Source organism: Mastigoproctus giganteus, chromosome 10, assembly GCF_048544385.1.
Source record: "Mastigoproctus giganteus isolate SK-2022 chromosome 10, ASM4854438v1, whole genome shotgun sequence".
In the NCBI taxonomy this organism is placed as follows: domain Eukaryota; kingdom Metazoa; phylum Arthropoda; class Arachnida; order Uropygi; family Thelyphonidae; genus Mastigoproctus; species Mastigoproctus giganteus.
In genome coordinates this window covers 160,912,761-160,936,379 of record NC_143584.1, presented here as the reverse complement: position 1 = coordinate 160,936,379, position 23,619 = coordinate 160,912,761, and the positions used below count along the sequence as shown (strand labels likewise).

At 37.1% G+C, this 23,619-nt stretch overlaps 1 protein-coding gene across 12 annotated transcripts in view; it reads left to right on the top strand.

Annotated features, from left to right (window-relative positions):
* Positions 1–23,619, top strand: part of LOC150079426 (histone deacetylase 4-like) — a 352,480-nt gene that overhangs the window by 78,009 nt on the left and 250,852 nt on the right. For 7 of the 12 annotated variants that reach the window (XM_090383434.1, XM_090383440.1, XM_090383435.1 and 4 more), the window contains exon 1: positions 18,990–19,124. The exons of the other annotated variants lie outside the window; for them this stretch is intronic. In XM_090383434.1, the coding sequence (XP_090239560.1) occupies positions 19,097–19,124 (28 nt within the window). In that variant the 5' untranslated portion in view covers positions 18,990–19,096. Of the gene's footprint in view, positions 1–18,989; positions 19,125–23,619 lie in introns of those variants that run through there. 12 annotated transcript variants of the gene reach the window in all.

Below are 23,619 nucleotides of genomic sequence, written 5' to 3'. Positions count from 1 at the left end.
AATTTAATTTACTTCTGTGATATTTTGTGAACAGCTCCATATACGTTCACTGTTTTAGGCAGCATATTGTCTATTGCATTAGTTTCGTTTGTCAGAAAAGCTTGTCCTTGAAATAGACACGTTTGGCGCTAGCGCCATTGTTGCAGACTAACCAAACAGTTTTCGCCAGCGATTACGTCATAAACAACTCACTACTCGCGCACGTTTATGCGAAATATTACCGTTTCTCATGCAAATTATACAGACCTTGAAAATAAGTTACATTTACCTCAATGCTGACCTTGATTTCAAATCCAGTACATTCGCCAATGTGGTCACCATTTAAACTTGGACACGCTCTCAGAAAAATCGATTGGCTGATCGATCGTCACAGCAACTCTCTAAATCAGGACTTCCCAGTCCGAAGGTTCCTTTTTAACATCAGAAAATTTTCGTCGCTTCCCAAATACGTTCTACATAAAGTTGCTTCAAAGACAATCGAAGCGCATTTCTCGGGTGAGACAGCTGGTTTGTGTTGCACGACAATGCCCCGCACATTCTGCACTTATTGTGAAGACGTTTCTGACGAAACGTGGCATTGTACAGATCACAAAGATTAACGTTAAATGTAGATATTCTCGATAATCCGAACTCCGTTAATCCGAATTACATTTAGTGCAAGATCATCCGCAGCAAAACAAAGACAGTTATACCCGCGTAATAACTTCGTGCATGCGCATAACTATCGAAATAGAAATAATTAAAAATGATTTTTACGTTGTAAACGTTCAAATATCGTTTAAAAAAAATTAAACACTTCTTATAACCAGCTATAATAGCGGGCCATGTCAGTTTACCAGAAATAACTTGCGAAATATCTCGAAGTAAATTACGTGCCCGTATTAATATATTTATACAATAATATTTTAAATTAATATTATATTTTATGATATTTCAATAAAAAGAATTTTTTTTCATAATTTATTTCTCAGTAAATTGTATCTGTTGTTGGCAAATTGACACTTGGCCGATCCTGTAGAGTTAATTCACAGGTGATGCATCCATATTTGTGTTTGGTATTTAATTTTTCATCAATTACATAATTTGACTTCGTTAGTTAAGGGCAAAGGTTAAAGTTGAAGGGTAAATAAAATCTAAATTAAGGTTTGAAGAAGCTTAAGTTTCCCAACCCAAAGAGTAAGTTAAGCATGGGAAAGTTAAGCTTCTTCACATTACTTAGGTAAGGGTAAGTTAAGTTAACTAATGAAAGAAACCTTAATTTAGCTTTTACCTACCCTTCAACTTTAAACTCTTGCTCTTTACTTAAGGGTTAACTTACCCAAGTTACCTTAGAAGAAGCTTAAGTTTCCCTTGCTTAACTTACTGGAGTAAGTTAAAGAAGGGTAAGGGTTAACTTACCCAAGTACCTTAGCTAAGCAAGTGTAAGTGTTAACTTACCTTTGCTTAACTTTCTCCAAAGAGTAAGTTTTGTTTAAGTTAAGTTTTTCGCGTTATTAAATAAAGGTACGTTCTCTTCACGTTAGTTAACTAAGGGTAAGTAAAGTAAATTTCATTCGTAGGTTAATTAAGGGGTAAGTAAAATTAATTTTCTTTCGTTAAGTAAGGGTAAGTAAAGGGAAAGCAGAAGTTAGTTTCACTATTCAGTGAGGGGTAAGTAAAATTTTCAGTATACTGTATAAGTAAAATTTATTCCATAATTCTATTCTTCAACACCCTACGAACGAGGATAAATATGGATTTGTACCGCGATTCATAAATGGACCCTAGAACTCTCAAAAGCATAGCACAGTTTTAATAGTGTTATGTATTTAATTACATCCCTTTCAAACGCTTAGTAGGCCAACCATCTCGAGCCACCAATTCGTATTAGTTCTCTTTCCACAATGCGAAACTAAAAATCGAATTTGTGCACACAAAGATGTAAACAGGGTGGAAGGATATTTTCGATGCGTGCTCTTCTCTCTCTCTCTCTCTGTGGCCATTCTAGCTGCCAGCTGCTGAGGGCGAATTTAATGAATCGCATAACGTACTTGTATTCGCCAGCGAGTGGGCTTTGACGTCACCGGTCACGTGGCAGACAGATTACTGGTTACTAAAGTTAACTTCTTATAAAGAATTTCTGAATGACGTGCATCCGCGACTGCTTTTAACTCGTGCTGCTGCTGCTGGGGGTTAAAATAACAGCGCCGTTTGCGTCACGTATCGTCAAAAGTCTCGTGAAAAGAGCGAAAACATTGCCACAGTAACCGCAAGTGGGCGGCCGTAGCCTAATGAGTGTAGTAAGTTGCGGTTCACGTCCATTTCATTCTCACATCGTCCCACAGTGTACGGCGATGCTATTTTTAGAAACGTAGACCTCGTACAAATAGTCAAGACGACAGTTTGGTGTTCTTTTTCGCCGCGGAAGAACATTTCTGTCGTCCAGTGCCGTTATAAGTTAGGCCACCACCTCCAAATGCCGACTTTCTATTTTTAGCTCACCGTCATCGGCACCTACTATCGGCCTGCGCGCTTTTTTATTTTCTCTTCTTAGACGGATCAATGATTTACGGTGTTGATCCGATTGGATTTAGTTCGTGGGCGAAGATCTGTTAATAAAAGAATCCGCCATCTTACTTTCGTGTGTACACAACATCGTCCTGCCTCCACCTTCCAGTCGCGGAGGGTTACTTTACCACAAGACTTCCAGTCTAAGAAAAGAAACTTCCACTCGCACACTGCCCACGAAACACCACTACTCATCTTCATTCGCAAGAATTAAATAAACAAATAAAAAAAATCAATATCAATCCGCCCTGTAGCTTCTCGTAATATATTAATGTATTTATTATAGTATCCTCTACGCGTGCGTGATAATTATAAAGAGAATCAAAACAATTTTTTTTTTCAATAAATCGAGTTTTGACCATGGTTCAAGTCACTCCTAAATACGGCGATGTTTTTGTATCTTTAGCTTCGCGTAATATATTAACGTATTTATTGTAGCACCCGCTACGCATGCGTAAGAATTATAAAGAGAGTTTAAAACTTTTTTTAAAAAATAAATCAGGTTTTGACCATAGTTCAAGTCACTTGACTGCTAAATACGGTGATGTTCCTTGCATCTTTTCTGTATCTTGCGCACTCCTGTGACTCGACATGGCTGTCTTTTGAGTATAAAACCGAAAATTTTGTGTTTTATTTTAAGACGAACTTGTAGCGTGCGTATTTATGAAAACAAACGATACGCGAGACCAAAGATACAACTCATATCCGCACCTTCCCCCTCTTCCCCCCCGAAATAATTCAAAAGAACTCGTAGATAAATATTGTATACAACATAGATATATTTTTAAATATTCAATTGCCATCATCGATAGCGATTGAATTAAATTGATGTATCTTTTATTTAAAGCACTTTCACCGCTAGGTGGTGTCGCTGTAACAGATGACGAAATTAGTCGCCGTTAGAGGATTTCCTATCGACCGGGTCGGACACACTTTCTCTTAATCGAAAACTTGGATAATTGCCCACAATCAAGTGTTCTCAAGAGCGCCATCTGGTGATGAACACATCCAATGGATAGCCAAACTTTATGATGTTCCTCCCCCCCCACGCTACTTTTTAATTGATTTAATTATAAGACATTATCGGCGTTATATATCTACAGGTAGGAGCAATTAAACGAGTGGTATTAAGCAGAAGTTATGCGTGACCAGCCGTAGAAGCGGTATCAGATAAGTCGTCTGATATACACGGCGACTCTCGTCAGAAGCCATTTGGATCGCTTCAAAGGCAAAAGAGAAAAACAATCCGTGACCTTAAAATCTATTCAAGGTTTCCTTAGCAGCACGCTAACACGCCACAATGCACGTGACCAATGATTCCTTCATTAGTTCACGTTTTCTGCTTTCTAACTACAACAACGTCTGCCTTTCTTTCTTTGTGCGAAACCAATAGCATCCGTCCAAAGTATTCGTACGTTAAGTACTCGTTTCAAAATATTTAAAGTAATAAAATAAGTATTAATAAAGTAAAATAAATTTTAATAAGCAATAAAAATTTAAAGAGTAAATTGACCATAAAAAATTATTAAAATGTGACTTAATACGAGACGAAGCTGTAAATGTTGGCTTTCTTCTGCCTATGATTTTCGTCTGCCTATGAAATGAAAACCATAATTTCGATTTCTTAATGTTAATATCGATCTTAATTAAAAGCCACTGTAATATATACACTGCAAGTGGTATTTAGATCGGGGGAGGGCGGGGGTGTTTAAAATAACTATCACCAGAACTGCGATACTCGGGTATCCTAAAACTGTCACCAAAGGTTAAAGGTACTTTCGAAACTCAATTCCCGTACTGATTAATATCGACGAAGTAAAGGTGAAAGGTTGTGGAAAAAGTTAGAGGTTTCTCTTAGTAATCGCGCCATCTATCGGTGGAGAGCATTTCGGTTTGATGAAAATTATTTCTTAAATAAACAAAAAAATAACGGCGATGTTTATTATTATATTTAATAAAGTTTAAATGGTGAAATCTCTGCTCAAAGAATAATGACTAGAATCAGATCGAGGTGTAAGATACTTGATGTAAGATACATATCTTAGATGATGTTTTTTTTTATTAATTTTACGAAGAAAAATTAAGTCATTATGGTTTGATGTGAATAAATTCTGGAAATAAAACTAGCTTTGGGCAACGAGAGTGATCACGTCTAAAGGCGCTTAGTGGGGCTTGTTTGATGTAGGGGCGCATTCATCTTAGTAAGAGAGGCTACATAGGTAAACAATAGAAGACCAACCGCAGGGGGGGACAGGCAAGCTAACACGGAGTAGAGTGAGCATTGCACTTGAGGAAAAGGAACAGAGTAAAAGTGGAAGCAGAAAACAAAGTGACCGATATAAGAGGGACCATTTCGGAAATATAGAGCGGTTATGGCTGTTAAGGGAGGCAGCAAGGATTAGAGTTTTAAAAGTGAAGAAAAAAGGGGCCGATGTTTAAGTTCACCCTTATAAATTTCAAGGGTGGCCACTTCTATAAGGTGTGACTAAAGGGGGTAAGTGGAAAAAAATTGCGAGCAGGAATGTTCTCGAGCATCTGAACATAAAACTGTCCTCAACTATGAACATAGTTGCCGACCAATCAGAACGGGGTCTAGACAATAGTAGAGGGCCAGAACCAAATTGGAATGAGGATGCTGTAGAAAAATGGAGGGTGATTGGCCAAAGAGAGAGGATGGATGGGATAGAAATGGAAAAGGGCGCGAAAAGAGAGAGAAAGGGGGCTTTTTCTTTTTGGTAGTTGGAGAGAAAGGTTGTTCGAGGTGAGAGAGAAGGAGGCTTTTTTCTTTTTGATGTGATGGAGGAAGGTTGGTCGAGGTGAGAAGTTAAAGTATGAAAATCGGGAGAAGATAAGATGAAAAGTAGTAATGGAAAAGTGCGATGTTTTCTTTTGGAAGGGAGTGTGGGACAGTGAGTGTCAACAAAGACTCTAGTTACCACAAATCTTTCCTATGCAAGGAGAAGAAGCGTCCAATAGTAACTACAGTCTTTGTTAACATCTGCATCAAAGAGGAGAATGTCAAGCGAGGGTCGTGCAGAAGCAATTCAAGGAAGACGGCAGATCGTAGGAATCCTGTAAGAAACAACTGTATCTAGAAGAAAGATAAAGAAAAGGGAGAGAAAGCAAAAGAAGAAATGGCACAAGTAAGTCCTCTGAAAAGTTGACAGTTAATCACATAGACATTATCAAGGCATATAGGTGGGCCTGAGTAATTTAATAAAGGATGGGAATAGATTTACTTAAGTAGTGAGAAACAGTGGGTGAGAGAGTTTATTACCTTTTTGTCACAAAGAGGAGAGTGTAGAACTATAAATCTGAAGGCATTGTCAGGTATAAGGGAAGTGAGAGTTTAAAGTTGAGAATTCAGTATGTGAACTACACATTGATCTGTGAACCAAAGAAGGAAATGATGTACCCGACTGTGATGCCCTGGTGTATTCGGGGAAAGTGAGAGTATAAAGAAATAGTATGTATTTGTATTGCCCTTATAGTTGGTAGGAAGAAATGTGTCATTTTATAATTATGATAATTATGTGTTTACAATTTCCACATGATTAATACTGAATAATAAACTTGTTAATGTTAATAAAAATGAAAATGTCTGATCAATACATGCAACTCTACATTAAACCACTTTAGTATCGTGAACAAGAGGAAGAAAAAGGGAATAAAAAAAAATCCTCATGAATCGGAGTTTTCTGTAAAAGGATAGTAGCGCAGTTAGGTAGCTTGTGGGCCCTGGAGAAATTGAGGGCCCAAGTGTTGTTTCTAAACTTATCAACAACTACCAAATTGTGGTTCCAAGGTAAGCTGGGGGTATTAGAAAACAATAAAATGATATAGTTAAATAAAATTAAATAAGATAAAAATAAAGGAGACCCAGTTTCCACAGAGGCCATCCTCACACTATTCGAAATTCTCCTCGAAGTTTGATTTTTTTTTCTGCGAAAATAAACTGTCTGTTGTAGCTGTATATGTGTTAAGTAAGCGAATACGTAAAGCACGTGCTTGTCTTGTGGTTAGTCTAATCCTACACGATGTAACAAACCGCAGACACGATAAAAAAAAAAAAAAAAAAGGAGAGGGGGTGGGTGGAGTCGGCAGGTTTTAGGAAAAACGGAAGCTGTGTTCTTCTCTAGAAATGATAGCCAATGAGATCGCATGAACCGCGTGCTCACGCAAGCCACCACGTAATTTCATCCGTAATTAAGCAGGGACTTTGTTTGATGGAGGAAATTTATTCTTGGGAACGATGTCACGAGCAATTACGATACTAATCACTAGGGTGGGTTTATTTTCTTTCTTCTGCAAGTGGACTCGAGACTATTTTTGGAGTATTATGGGAGATTTTTCAATGCTGTCAGTGTAAGACTGAGGGTTACAAACTATGGATCTGTGATTAATGGCAGGATAAGGCAAAAATAGAACGGGGCACGCAGATGGGACAGCAGATGTTGGTTTGCCGTGGAGCTTTTTGGGTTTCTTGTGGTCATTAAAACGAATTATTCCTAAAATGTGTGAAGAAATTCGAGTCATTAATAAATACGATAAATGCGTTTTTTTAAAATGTATTTAATAATAGATTTAAGAGTTATTACGATAGATTTAAAGTTCGTGATTTAATAATAGATTTAAGAGTACGCGTAGTTCCGATTGTTAGAGGAATTGAAAATAGGTCTTTTAAATGGGATGACAGTTCGAAATCTTTGGCTGTGTGAAGTCCTTGAGGCATGACTGTAAGAATGAATTAACCTGAGGAAATCAATTGGTTGTGATCCTGTTTGCGTCCGAGATGAACTTTCAAGAATACGGTGACTTCAAGTAGGACAATTTAATTCCTTAAAAAAAAAAAAACGATTACTTCAAAAGATGTACTACTTGTTGTGGTAGGGTTTAGAAACATCAGCAACAAAGGTCGTATTGTTTCGTGTATACTGCCTGTAAATTGCGTGTTCTATGGTCGATTTTCTGTCTGCTGGACGAAAAATCCGAGTTTCCGGGAGAAAAAACCATGCTACTTTCGCCTGAGACCGACTAACTAAGTCATGTTGTGAAAAAGGGCCATAAAAATTCTTCCCATCATCAACGGGACTCGAACCCAGGTCTTTTTGTGTGTGGAGGAAGGCGATCCTACCAACTGTGCTACCCAACAAGGGCATTTCTGTAGGGTGAGAGGAACTGGGAAGCTACTGATTTAGAACTGATCCTGAAATCTTCCAAGGGTTTCGAAGAACATTCGCAATGGATGGATTTGATGAAATTTTAATATTTGGAGCTTTTAAAAAAAATTATCTAGCCATCCTAAATTTCATTAAAATCGGACCAATAGTAATTGGCACTTCCCCCCCATAAATTTCGAGTTACATAACTCGAAATTTACAGAAAAAAGTTTTCGCCAAATTTTCAGGGTATGTTCTGTTATTCCCTAGGAAGGTAAGTTATAGGATTAATTCCGATCCAATAGCAACACAGTTCCCCCCCCCCCCCCACCGCCGATACATATATTCTAACAGATCATACAAATGTTAGAAGATATTTTCTCAATGTCTGGAATTTAGTAGCATTCACCAATCAGTCTTAATAAGTTATTTTACCATACTAATAGCTACTCTAGCTTTAGTACAATGCTCTCCGAATGAAAGTTTGACTTGAGGCAAAACAAGTATTTAAGTCTCTTACAAAAAATGTAAGAGAAGACACAGAATGAAGTTTTGCTTGATTGACAGCAATGGTAATAACTGTTTGAGTATCTGGAAATTAACGTATGAGGATGTGATAACGTTAATTTGCATACCAAAATGTACCAAATAACCTGATAACTCAACAATGAACAAGAGAGGTATATATCCTCTGGTAAGAGGGACGGAAACCACTAGTGAAAAATTTTAAACCTTCAAGAGCATCAGAACACTGTATCTCGTAAGTTCACCTTTGGGCAGTGTGTTGCAAAGAATTGGAGTAAATTAATTCCCAATGGTTACTTTTTGTGGTGGAAAAGCTTTTTTTTTTTTTGGCAGTCGGATAAAAAGTCCTCCACTACCTTGCATTATTTGACCATTCTGAGAGAAATATTAGTAATTAAATCATATAATAATTGTTTGGCACAGAAAACCCCAGGGGCTCACATCTGGTGAGTATGGGCTTCGCACATCCAGGGTCCTGAGCTGGATATCATCATTCTTCTCTTTCTTGGTGATTTCCTTCTACTTCTCTCTCTCTCAGGGTAACTCAGAAAAATTTTTTTAGCTTGTGCAGCATAAGCCTCAGGCTTCCTTGCACCATATGGCTAATAATAATAATAATAATAATAATAATAATAAGACTGAGTAAAATTCCACGAAATTAATAATTTTTATTTATATCAGACTTTATGGTTGTAACTTAAATTTTGGTCACCAGTATACTTTAGTGCCATAGTGACACTTTCTTGAACAATTAGAAAATTGAATATACAGTAGTAGAGAATATTTATTTCCAGAGTAGTCATTTCTTCCTCTTCCCGTACACAGGAACTGAATACTATATCTCTATTTGTAAATCGCTATCTGTTTACAAAACAAAGACCTTTGGACGACTGGCCAGATTATTAAATTCATGTGCCAAATCGTTTTCATTTGGAGATCTCTTGTGAGGCATGGACAACGGAATTTGAACCGTAATGTGTAAACAAAGCACGCAACAATGATGGTGTCATAATAAACTCCGTATTACGCACCCAGTTCATGTTTCTGTCATTGGCAAACCACTTCAGAGAGATTCTGTTCGAAGCAGTCTCAATAGGCTGTAGCTAATAAGGGATATTCTCACGTCCATTAACTTGTAATGAATGGATTTGCATTACAAGTTAATGAACTATCGTATGTTCATGTTTTTATCTCCCTAAATCAATATGGTCAATGGTTACTTTTCGAATATAGCAATTGATGAAATCATTCCCCGAAATTCTTCATATCACTAGGTTTTCCAGGAATCCTTAGCGATCTCTCAATGTCTTATTCGAGATTTCTTATTTACCTTCAGGAGACCAGTGCGATTTCTAAAAAATCTTTTAATTCTCAGAAATTCTCAGACTTTTAATTCTCAGAAATTTTTGCCCATTGGGATTTCAGTCTTCTGTGTTTCAATCGTGAAGCAGTAACTCACAGAGTGATTCTTTTAGATAATCGACTTAGATATCGAGTGCAAATGAATTCAGAACAGCGACGCTACCTGAACATCCTACACTAAGTTATTAACAGGAAACTTTTCAGTGAATCCAAACTTACAGGCCATCGTTATGAAAAACAAGCGAAATTCAAGCGAAACGAAAAACCAAAGTAGGGGAGTGTAGATTGGGATCAAAACAACTTCACAGTTTTTCTCTCAATTGTTATGAAAGTACATTTTAGTCCAGAAGTGAATATAAGTTTAAACCATGGATCTCTTCATACGTATTCACAATGACAGTTTCAGTTCCACGCAAGTTCCATGGAATTGCTAAAGACGAGAGGTTTCAAAATCTATTATAGACATTTAGTACGCAGAAGATGATTTATTTCATTTAATATATTTTGGAGCGCTGACTACTTTGGTTATAGTAGAATAACTTACGGAGAAGGAAAATTCTATTCCCTCCTAAATGAGATCGGTTAACCATATCTCCCTATTGAAGAGACTTTTAAAAATTCTTCTAGTGCCCAATAGGATTCGAATCCAGATCTCTACAGGTTAATGTAATTATACACTGAGTGATCACTGAATTATGACTGTCTGCCTAATACCGTGTTGGGCCACCGTTCGCACGGATAACAGCCGCTATTCACATAGGCATTAAATTCACTAGATGTCTGAAGTCGTCCGTACGGATCTGCAGCCATGCGGCCTGGAAGGCTTTCCGCAGTGTCGGAATACATGACAGTTGCGTGTCCATTCGCCTCACATGCCCTTCCAAAACATCCCACAGGTGTTCAATTCATTGAACACCTGTGGGATGTTATGGAATTTTGCAACCACCGCCATCTGCCTGGATAGTGGGCACCATGCATGATGGATCCATGGACTCGTGTTGCTTGCACCATACATACGGAACAAATAGGCAAACCGACTGAAGAATAAACGCAAATAGACATAATATAGCCGTGGACTTAGTTTCCTAGACTGAGGTCAGGGGCATTTGGAGGACAATCAAGGTGGGTGATATCTTTACTATGTTCCTGGAATCACTCTTTTGCAGTGAGTGCCCGATGAAACGGCTCTTGGAAGATCCCGTTTCTCTCCGGGAAAAAATGCAACATGGCAGGGAGCACATGGTCTTCTAAGAGCTGGCGGTTGACCTCACTAGTGAAACGTTGGTCCATACGCACCATGAGTGTTTGCCAGCAAAACATGCGCCATATTAAGCAACCACGGCCATCTGCCTGGATAGTGGGCACCATGCATGATGGATCCATGGACTCGTGTTCCTTCACCACATGCACGGAACAAACAGGCAAACCGACTGAAGAATAAACGCAAATAGACATAATATAGCGAAGCCTCGTGGACTTAGTTTCCTTGGTGCTTAACTCGCACCAGCCAAGCTTAACCCGAACATCAGGGTCAAGTTTCAGAAAGTTTATAAATTAGGGGACGGAGTGCTGTGGTACTATTGGGTGGAATTGGCCAATGTCTGGGATGTTGGACGTTAAGGAAGGCACTTTGGTGGGCAGTTTGTAAAACAAAATACTTAGACAGCTTTGTATAGCATGGTTTTGATTTGTTGGTAAAGGTGATGTCCGGATGACAAAATCCGAACCTGATGAGAAAAGATTCAGCTGAAACGATAGGTTGAAGGGCGGATTTTGACATGATTAACGAAGCCTAGAGGAAGCGAGGATGCAGTGTAGATGGCGAAGTACTTCCCAATGATTGCGAATGAGAAGATGGTCACATTTCATAATCCCAAAGGCTGTGAGGATGGTAGAGTAAAGAGAAGTTTAGCATACCGGTGTACACGTAAGAATTATATTTCAGTTATAGGGTAGTTAGTTTGGAATGGAGTCTAATTTGCAGGGAAGAGGAGGTTGTAGAAGGAGCAAATGGTTGATAAGGTTTACGTGCAATCCAAAAGTAGTAGTTTCAAGAAAAGGTTCAATATAACGTAGAGGACATCATTAAGTTGTTGACCTAAACGTTATATATCGAGAAGATCGACAGAAGGGACTAGCAGGGCTACAAAAAAAATCATCAACATAAGAACTAAAGTTGGGGTGGCTTGATAGAGAAGGGAAGGGCATGATTAAGAACAAACAAAACTGAGAGTGCTTGTTGGGAAAGGCCAGAACTTATATTTCGAATACAAGTTTTAGATTTGTTAGAGAAGATGAGGTGTGATCATAAAGTAACAGATTCTGAGATGCAGTAATAGTTTTGGAGTAAAATATCGGATGATGACCAGCAACTGAATCAAAAGTAGTAGGGTAATATCAAGGAAGAAGTAGTGAAGGTTCTTTCTTTTTTTTTGCCGTGTTGGGTAAGTGGTGGATTTGAATTGAAGAGGACACTTTCCAGTCGAACGTGCTGATGTGCCATAGTGAAAAGTCCCAAATATATGTCTGGAAAGTAGTTTCAAGAGAATTGAATCTAATGTTTTACTAAAACATTGAATCTAATGTTTTAGTAAATGAAAGCGAATAGAGATAGTTTGAAGTCTTCAGCTTTTATAAGTTTACACGCTTTGAGACAGGAGTTAACCACTTATCGTTTTCACTTTGGAAGAACGTAAGCTTGAATGAATGTTTGGTTGTAGTTGATTATAGAGGTTTGTTAGGATACGCATGGCAAAAAAAGCTACCGATACTGAGGCAGCTGTTAGGCATACAATCTGATTTTACTGCAGAAAACTCTGAAAGGAAGCTGATTAGTCACTTTAAGTCTGAGGAGGATATGAAGATTTTAGCTAGGGTAAGATGTGACCAAAATCTGGTAACACGATGAAGTCAATCCTACAGCTAGTCTTGAGGTGTTTTGAAAAGATCCTGTTCCCTTTTTGAGCTCAAGCATTGGTGAAATGAGTCAGGGCCGTGCATAGCAGTATTGACATGAAGACTACTGGCTGAGAGGTTATTATATATCCTATGAGCAGGCTGCCTTGTTGTTGTAGGGTTTTAGGTGCATCATCGACTTAGGCCATATTGCGCTGTATATATTACGTCTATAAATTGCATGTGCTCTTTGGTCGGTTTGCAATAACACGAATTTCTGGGAGAAAAACCATGCTACCTCCCTAGAGACCGATTCACTCACCCACGTTGTGAAAAGGCTCTTGAAAAGTCCTTGCATCATTGGCGGGATTCGAACTGAGGTCTTTTCCACCCTGTGGGGGGAGGTGATTATATCAACTGTACTACCCACGAGGGCGAGAGCTGCCTTCGATAATTTCGAAATGCGTCTTTGCTGATTGTAACTCAAAATGGCAATTCATTATCATATTAAACTTCAAGGAGGTATAGATCTGATAGTATGAGTTATAGACGAATACTACAACAGTATAATGATATACGTGTTGTTCATGATTATAGTGTCCAGTAATTCTCATTCGAATCCGAAAGAAAACGTCACCAGCTTATACGAGAGCTCTCGTGGGTAGCAGAGTTGGTAGGATCGCCATTCTCCCCATACCGGGTGGAAAAGACCCGAGTTCGAGTCCCGTCGATGACGGGAGGAATTTTTATCGACTTTTTCACAACTTGGCTGAGTTAGTCAGTCTCAGGAGAGGACAGCATGGGTTTTGCTTCCGGAAACTTGGGTTTTTCGTCCAGCAAACAGAAAATTTACTTCAGAACACACGCAATTTACAGACAATATATGCGGAGCAATAACGCCAGTCGCTGATGCTTCTAAAACCCTACTACAGTACTACTACAACTTGTACGAGATTTACATTTTAGATGTTTCACGTTAAAACTGAGTTCCTCTGTTTAGAATAGTCCAGTGATTCTGTGCAAGTAATAATCACCGATAAGATGCATATTGTTCTGGTATCCGAGCAACACGTCTAATAAAATATTCCGCTCAATCCCTTTTCAAAATGGAAGGCTTGAGGTGCCAAGAAGGTGGATGACTTTCGGCTGTTTCAGTGGTGCAACAATGAGCTACTTGCAACGCTTGGCCTCGTGCCAAAGTTCCGCCCAAATATTGTTTGTTAAACATTACCTCTACATGCAGAGGGGAGGAGGGGGTGTTGTAGAACAGCTGTATCAATGATTTGCAGGGCCTCTGCTATAAATGTCTCATCTAAAGCGCCTCTATCGCTTGTCATGTGATCTTGACTTCCATGGCTACGTGACTACAGCGATAAGTGTTCAGAAGCGGTGGTGTTATTTAAAAAAACAACAACAACAACAAAAAAAAAAGGTAATCTTTGCTTTTGTGACTTCCAGCTTTAATTATATACCCGCGGACGCGATAAAACAAAGGTCACGTGATCAGCTTTGGAACTGACAAAGGAAGAAATTTTCAGATTTGTTGGAAGCTACTACGTCGTTACAAAGCTATTTATTTATTTAATTTTTTTTCCTCACTTATAGGCTATAAAAAGATTATCTTTGTGTTTATACCTGTACTAAGAAAAGTAATTTTCTTTTTAAGTTTGCTGCTAATCTAAGGTGTTTGTGGTAGGCACTTGGTGCCATCATCAGTTAAAATTGTGCAAGGCACGTTCCGATCGTGAGTCAGTGTCAGTAAAAAGGCGGGAAAAAGAAGTGCTGGTAGTGAATGATACCTCCCACATAGAACACACATCAGCTACTTCTTCCTGGCTATATTAAGATGTTTTGGCAGAGGGTACTATTCTTGTAGCGACCGACATTACAACCTTGACTTGCTTCTGTCGGTGAATCATATCAAAGTAGGACAACTTGGTGCTTATACATTGATTTATTAGATTACCAATGGTTGAGCTGTTTTCGGTGGCTAACAGTATCAGTTTTAACTTTAGAAAGCTACAGTTATTTATAATAAATAAATAGAAAGTTAAATCTAAGTTAAAATCGAAGATTAATTTAGATTTTATATAGATTTAAGTGTATTTCTAAACAATAACGTGCCCAGAATTTTTTTTTGCTACTGATCAGATCAATTATTCGATTTTTATTTGTCATTTTTTCGTTTTAAGAAACTTTTAATTTAAAAACTTAGCGAATTCTCAGAATTCAGGAGTCCAAGACATCAAGAACTTAATACAGTACATTTAGTATAATACGTTTGTTTTATCCAACATGTTTCAAAGAGTGGCCGCAAGAGGGCAGCGTTGGTCGAGCAGTTGTCTGACGTCTATGAATTAAACATTGTTAGTTTTCATAACACTGTATAAGGAATTCGCAACGTTTAATTAATATATAATATAACTAATTAATTATATAATGTAATATAATTAAATACTACATAAATAATATAGTATTTAATCTAAAAAAAAGTTTATATTTTTATCTGGCTGAAAGAGAGAAATTTAACTTTTGCCTTTCTCTGAACACAAACTATTTTCTGTTGAAAATATATTATTAATGTGATGTGGGAAATATAAATAATATAAAATTACACCACTTACACGTTTCTGTAAATAAATGAAGCAATCATGGAATGAATCACGGAACAGAAATTTATCTAAAAAAAGACAGGGGGGGGCTTTAAAAAGCGTCTCAAATTTTCGTGCGTAAGGAATTATATACGATTGGGAATGTTGGAGTTTCAGGTTTTTCCATCGGGCGCTATTGTCGACCGAAGAATACGTGCATTTACAGATACAATATATAGACCCCTCTTAGCCTTGGTTGCCTTGGCGCTTAACGCACGCACCTGGGCTGACAATGGCATTTTTGAACTCTGGAATTGTTTTAGGTTGCCATGGTATGAGCAACCTAAATACTGCTAGGTTTACTAAGGTGACGTTATGAGATCTGGGGAACCATTTTATTGGGAATTCGGAAATTACTCTGCCCAAAAAATGCTACATACGTGGCAGTTTAGACAGCACGATACATCACCGTCTGATACGCGTTTTGAGAGGTCTGGGTTGGATTTCCGTGGACTACTGGAGGAATTTCTCAAGTTCTTCTCTAGTCGAGTCTGTAGTCAGCCATTCTCATAGGAGGAGAGAGAGACCTTGTGAGTAGAACAGTTGGTAGAATCGCCGTCCTCCCTACACTAGGTGGAAAAGACCTGAATTCGAGTTCCGTAGATGGTATGAAGAATTTTTATGCGCTTTTTTCACAACGTGGCCGAGTTAGCGGGTCTCAGCGAGGGTAACATGTTTTTCCTCCCGGAAACTCGGATTTTTTGAACGGCAAACAGAAAAATGACCGCAGAATGCACGCAATTTACAGATAATATATACGGAGCAATATGGTCCTAGTCGCTGAGGCTCCTAAAAACCTACAACAACAACAGGAGGAGAGAAAGGGTTTTTCAGCCGCTGAACAGACACCTCTAAAAACAAAATACACAGGTATTAGCGACAAGCTATGGTTTCCTTAAAATAATAATTTGAATTTGAACTTTGTCCTAACTATACGCAATAATATCATCAGTATGATTGAAATGCACCTTGTCTGTCCACAGGATATGTCCAGTATACTTAATGTTCACCTCTTGTGTCAAGAACTTTACTATAACGTTAACCCCCTTTTTTTGATTCCGAAAAAAGTCACGTAACTTCAGTTTTTCATCCCACAAAACAAGGAAAACGAAGATAGAATACACACAGTTTATAGACACGATTTATCCATCTTCCATCCCATTGAACACGTGAAATAGGTTGTTTAAAGGAGAATTCATTTAAAGTGAATTTCATACTGACATATCACTAAGGAATCGATTTATATCGAATTCTGAACTACCTTTTGTAGTGAATCGATTCATATCGAATGCTGAGCTGACTTTTGAAATGAATTTCGAACTGATATCATGTGGGATTATGGATTGATCTTAAATAAATATTAGCAACATTTGCTGTTCTAAGAATGTCCATTTTCATGACTGGCTCCTTGAAGATAAACTTGTGCTTTGTTTTTTATTGCGTAACTTCATTTATTTATTAAGTTCCATTTGGTCTTTTATGCAACTTCATTATTTCATTCGAAATTTTCAGAGCCGTGTAAATATAGTTTGAAAATTACTTTCGCCTTATAAGACAGAGCCTGTTTTAACTCGTCATTTCTTTTAAGGAGAGATCAAAAGGTCGAAATATAAACAATGTCATTATTTTATAACACCGATTTTCTAGATTGACGTAATGCTATTGAAAATTTCCAAAGAACCACGTGATTCGCATATTTAATGTGCTAGAATTCTAAAGGGGAAGTAATGCAACATTTGCTTTCCTGGCATTATGCCAACGAAGGATTTTGTAATATCCATGACAAAGGTTTCGTATCTTTTTAAAATAAATTTTTAAACATAATTTTTGTTCAAAATCTCAATATTCATAATGAAATTAAATTACTTTCTCTGAAACAATGATTTTAAAGATTTAAAACAGTTGTTTAAGAGCTGTACGTTCTTTATGACTTGTTAAAGTAGTTAACTCTTTAGTATTAGTATCTCAGAGCCTTAAACATCTCAGTGAAGTCTCCTCTAAGGTGCCTTAGTTTCCAAGATCTGCAGCCCACATATTCGAAGTCTTTCCTCATATGGACGCCCTTTAGCCGATCTCACCAGGAGAGTTACCCGTCTCTGAGCCTTTCAAGAAGCTCACTGTCTTTCTTTAGGTGCGGTCTCCATAAAGTAAAGTAAAGTGCAGCCATTATCAACCCACTGCAGGATGGAAGCCTCCTCAACAATTCATGGTGAGGGAAATGGACCATAATCTGCCACGCTGGTCCAGTGCGGGTTGGCAGATCGACCGTATTCAGCAGTCAGGGGCTTGAACCCCGGTCTACTCAAAGAGCGTGTGCTACTGCACTCCCGCTCCTGCCCACTCGGCTACGGTCTCCATACTTGAACACAAATAGGGAGAACACAAGTATTTTTTGTACTGCTGCTAAAGGTTTTGAGTGAAATGTAATAAATACTGTATTAGGCTACTAGCCATTCGAAAATTTCTGCAAGGACAATTCTTTTAAAGGAATAAAAATGTGTTTAATTTGTCAATCATATTCCAAAATCATTTTTTTTTTTTTTTTTTGGAAGTTGTTGGCGCATTGGCTTCTGTGGCCATAGTGCACCTCCCAAGGTTTTTGCAGTACTTTGATACAAGCCCGAGGCGGGATTCGAACCCGCAACCTTTGGGTTGCCAGGCAGGCACTTTACCCACCCAGCTAGCCAGGTCGGCTCCAAAATCATACATCTCATGCTGGACATAGCCATATGGGTAGGGCCCCCTTGGATGTGTGTAGTATATCACGAAGTGGGCTGTACCATGTAGAAGGCACTGGTCCACAGGCATCAAGAGTCCCATTGTCTCTTGACAAGCATTCCCAAAACGATAAACGCGTAATACTGGTATTTACAGGTGCTGTAAATTTACTTGCGAAGGGGTGGCGTTCCTAATAATTTGTTTGCTGAGTGTATATTCGGTAATACAGCCACTTTTGAAGTCACGTAGTGCTTGCTTACACGACTTTTAAAAAGCCAGTAATGTAAAAATTGTTATGAAACTCACGGTTATCCTCACAGATGCGTACAGTTGAATATAATTAAAATTAGGTTATGATTTGGAAATATAGTGTTTCGCTATGTTTTTTTTTTAACAATTGTTCAAAACAACGAATATTTTAATGTAAACGTAACCCAATTTTTATTCCACCGCACTCCTGAATTTGAATAATATTTGGATTTTTTACACATATGCATAAATAATGTTCATCTATAGGAGTTAAATTCAGTATTTTTATTTTTATTTATTTTTAAAAAATAACAGAAAGAAAATAAAGTTACTTTAACGGTTTTAAACAAAAGGTTTTTTTTCTGCATTACTTTGATATTAATCCAACTTTTATTTAACTATATTCGTCATAATGCCTCGTGTCTTTCCCTGCATACTTAGATAACCTAAAGAACTAGGGATTCCTAACCATCTTCATTGGTAAGAGGAAAACCAAACCCTAGACCACCGTTATCTTAATTTCTTTTTCTTCTTAAAGTCACATTTTCTTAGGAATGGACCATCTATTTACCATCCTTCCATCCACAACTGGTCAACTCTAATTCCATTTCCCGTAGCTACTTCCTCAATTCTTATTTATATATGGCTGGCCTTCTTCAAAACGATTCTCGTCTTTCCAGTACAAAATACACCGTGTACACCTAAGGCTAGTTATCCGGCAGGGGAAACACTACCCGTCTCTTCTTAGAAAGAAGCGGATGTTGGGAGGAGGGGTATGATTGCTTCATTCACGTCCGTTTACAGTCGCTTAATCCCAGGGCGCTGATAGAGGGCGCTACCGGTTCTTTTACGGTACAAGTTTCACCTATGCTCTTCAGAACTATGTTGATAGGCCAGCCAACGCACGTGCGTGTTGTACAGCCAAGTTTACGTACAGTATCTTAGAAGAGCGTGAAAGTGTATACGTTGTAATCGACAGTTCCATGGAAAATGGGAAAGCAAATCGGCGAATGGTTTGGTGAGTTACACGTTCTTTTCTTATTTCTAAGTACACTACACAATCGGTCTATCTAAAGTGGCTGATTGATAGTTAAGGAAACTTTATGTAATGCAAATGAGAGCAAAGCATGCGGATGTAGAGGTATGGCTGCACAGTAAGCAGAGGCTTGTGAACATGTTCTTTCTGTAGCGTATATTAGGATTTTTCGTGGACCACATACGCGCTAAGGATGGGCTTATTTCATATTTTAACCTTTTAGATGGTCGAGAATATATGAAAACTGGTATAAACCATCGTTAAAAGTGATTTCGAATCCACCGATATGGTAAATCTTTTGAGATATAAACGCAAGAGGGTGTTAAGAGTGTTCTCAAAGGCAACTATTTAATTAACTTTCGATTTTTAAGGATTTAAAGTTGGAAATTGCCGTTGAAAGGTGGACCCAGTAATTTTTAAACGGTCCAGCGAACGTCATGTGTAATGTGGGTCGAAGAATGTGCGCGTGACATCAAAATGACTAGTTAGTATGCAACAGTACAACTTTAAAACTCCCTTCCTCCCCTTCTTAGGGGAGTGGAATTGTCAGCCCATTTCGAACAACGTATGGGCCAGCCTTAGCATTGATTTAAATGAAATCTGTTTTTCAATGGTTATAGTTGAGCAAGTATTATTTCAACAGTAAACATACTTCATGAGCTACGAAATACAGGGTCATGTGCTGGGTACAAAGCACCTGCTTCCCAGAACAGAAGAAGACCCTAAAATGTTTGTTAAATAATTATATGTGATAAAAAAATAAGGTAGGGAAGTCTTCAAAACCAGCCATGTACCCAGGTGTCAAGGATATCATTGCACAGCCCTGGATGAATATATATAAATATTTATATATTTTTTTTACGTTAAGTAAATACCAGTACAGACGGAGAAATTCGACCATTCATTCTATTTCTAAATGTTCATTGATATCTGGATTAAGATGTTTATTTTGATTACTGTCGAGCGAATCTTAAACAATTCTGAGCTTATCTAAATTCAATGGTATTTTCTAAAATTTTACCTTACAAAGAAATCAGTTTAGAGAATTGATTCTGCAACAAATTCAATTTTCTGTGCTGAAGGTAATGGCTTAGAAGGATGCTGATACCACCGGACCGGCGAAGGAACACTCACTCCTAAAAATACGGGTTTCATTTGATAGGCTAATATAATAGGGTGTGGAAAAAAAAGAGATTCAAATAGACTTGACTCTATTTGAACCCCTCAAGTGAGTCACGTGTATGTAAAATTCGCAAACTGACAAATGAGAAAGACGTTCAAGCACCGAATCGGAATTTGTATCCCTGGAGGGAGTATTTCGGACTAAAAGGTCAGCTTTTCAGCAAACATCATCCTTATACATAATTCATCGAAAAGATTTTTTACTCTTTTGTGAGGTTGAATGTTGATTTTATAGTCATAACAATGGCCTGTGAGCTTTTCATGGTGGATCGCGAGTTGCATGTTAAACACCTGTTAAAAATGCGCCGTGAGCACTTCTGAAAAGAAAATAGTTTTTAGACTTTCCGTTGGAGAAGAAGCAGTTCAGTCGAAGCCTGCTGTCCTTGAAGTGAATCTGTTTTGGCTTTAGTCCAATGTACTGCAGAAGGTTACCTTTTGGTAAAGTAAACATTTTTTTTTACTCTTCTATACAATGAAATTATGAACACCTAGATTCTAGTTACAGAGAACTTAATTATTCTCAGAACTAGCTACAATATATCAGTTTGTTTCATCACGTTGTACAGCATAAATCATCATCCAGCTCGTTTATACTTGGATCAATCGATGACAAGTCTCTTCAGTAAAAGAAGTCCGATGACCATTTTAATCGTGCGAAGTAGCAATGATACACTGAAACGGTTTCTAACTATCCTACTATTTTTATATAAACGTTAAGATCTTAGAAAATTAATTAAAATAGGATTGTTCCTCAATTAATATATAATTAGAATTTGGTGCTAAAATTATCCAGAAGCGAACGTTTAATTAATTTAATTTAACTAACTTCTACCAATTTTGCGATAGCATGATTTCCTCTTGGAAACTATGACTTTTGAAAGTAGACAAGCAAACCAAATATGTGGACTATATTGATACGTCATCACTTACTGCCGTAGCAGTCAATTTGGACCCCCGCATATCCAAGCCCTGTGACAAAATCCATCACCCACGCAAGATCTAAGTCCTTTTACGCAATTCTTGGGAAAAGCTCGAGCATTTGTGCACGACATTGGCAGTCCTAGTTTTTCTCAATGACAAGGACTATCTTTATTGCTAATTAAGTAGAATTTTATTGATAAATGAATTTGTAATCAGTAAATTTAAGTCATGCAGCTTACAATAAAATTTAATACCTTCTAAACACTCGAAGTATTTGGTAGCTGGTCCTTTTCATGTTGTTATTTCTGCAGGGCATGACTCTAGTTTTAATTAATTATGGTTTTCGAAATAATTTTTAAGTCTCTGGGTATTATCCAAATCTGTACGTGGGTATTGTCTGTAAAAGTGTGTTTTCACCGGCGGATTTGCATATGGAGGACTTAAAGCTAACTACAGCCTCGATTGAAGAGGACTTTACAAATTCCTCCAATCGTCGATGGGGTTCGAACACAGACCTTTCCAAATTAGTGACAAGTGGCGAAATCACTATACTGTCACGGAGGACACGATTTTAGAAAGTAATCTAGGATACGATTTAAAACTGTTAATCTAGGATGCGATTTAGTTTCTGAATATCGTTTTTTATTCACTATCGCCAGTAATATATTTAATTAGAAAACTGATATAATTGCGAGTCACCAATAGTCCAACATGCATTTTCTATGACATTGCCATCACGTGATGACTAATCACTGTCAAGAATCCACCAACTAAAGACCTTTCCAATTCATTTTATACTTAAAATGAATAAAACGATATTAATTATACTGTTTATATGTTTAATTATACTAGAATATGTATTTGCACACATTTGGCCTCTGGTTTTGCATCTACAAACATAAATACATAATATCGTTCGAAAAGCCACAAACCCAATCGAGTTTATGGTAATAACCAGAATGTAATGGGTTAAATCTTTAAACTCAATTAGTTTTTAAACAAGAAATTAAGTAATTGGTGCGCTTGAGCAAATGACTAACCGACATTAACATTTCTAAAGTCTTCTTCAATCGAGGTTTTAGTTAGCCCATCTCAAGCGGATGGACTAGATTTTTCATCCCACATAGCCTGCAAATCTGCCCGCCGCGTGCACACACTTCTGCAGACATAACACACATCGTTATGAGCATATACATGCAGCCGTTAATACCAATATTATTTTTATGTGTATTAGAAGTATACTAAATGCGTATTCATAGAGCTAACGCTTAACCTTTTATAACACGTATTCCCAAATACTTAATTTTTTTTTTCTTATCACATCATTATTATACGTACATTGATGAAAAAAAAAAGTTTATTATCACTTGATGCTCCTCAATGTTAAAAGAACAGTCCTGATTGATAACAACTTGTGTATTTTATCAGATTCATTCTATTAATATAATTGATAAAACCATATCAGCAGGCTATGATTAACTATATGAATGTATTTTTTTTTTAAATCATCACGCATGCGGGAATTTTATTGCCAATATTTAGTTACATGAAAAAGGTAAGATAGTACTTTAATCAGATAAAGCTTTTATTTTCCTTAACCATTTACGTAATTGGCTAATGCCACACATTGTAAAATCTTTTCCTAAAAATGGTAGGAAAGATTTTTAATAACTACAAACTGACAGTTATTAGGGTAGATTTTTTTACATAACCTTGTAGAACGGGAAGCATTTTATGTATAATTATTAAATTATCAGACAAATATTTTAAATCCATTACAACAGCGACCTAACTTACATGTTCTGTTTATTATGACACGTGATCAATTAGTTATTTCTAAAGAAATTCAGGTACAGGAAATATAAATATTAGCAATTAAAAGGCTAAATTCTCCTACCCATAAGCAATATTAAATAAAATTCACGTAGTTTTTGTGTTTATTTAGAATTTTATTAAATTACGTTATTAATTTCATAACTGATAAGCCTATTTTCTACATTATTCTATAATTTTATTATATGTTTTTTTTCGTATTTAAGTTCTTCCTAAATATGTAAAAATTAAGAATCAGATAATAGGTAAGTAAATTGGAAATAAGGCGATATATACTAAATTAAATTTATATACCATGTACTAAATTACATTAATTACGATTACTATAGTTCAGTTAGTATACTTAGCAAAGATTGATATAATTGAACATCAAGACATATACAGTAACCATGAACTAAGGGAAAAGAAAAGAAATATATAAATAACCCAATAAGGAACATGCAAGATATCAGAACAACAGTCTGAAACAAGTATTTCAAAAGAAATAAAATGTAAAAGAGTGCAAGGAAAAGAGAATTAGTAATAATTACATTTTTAAGCT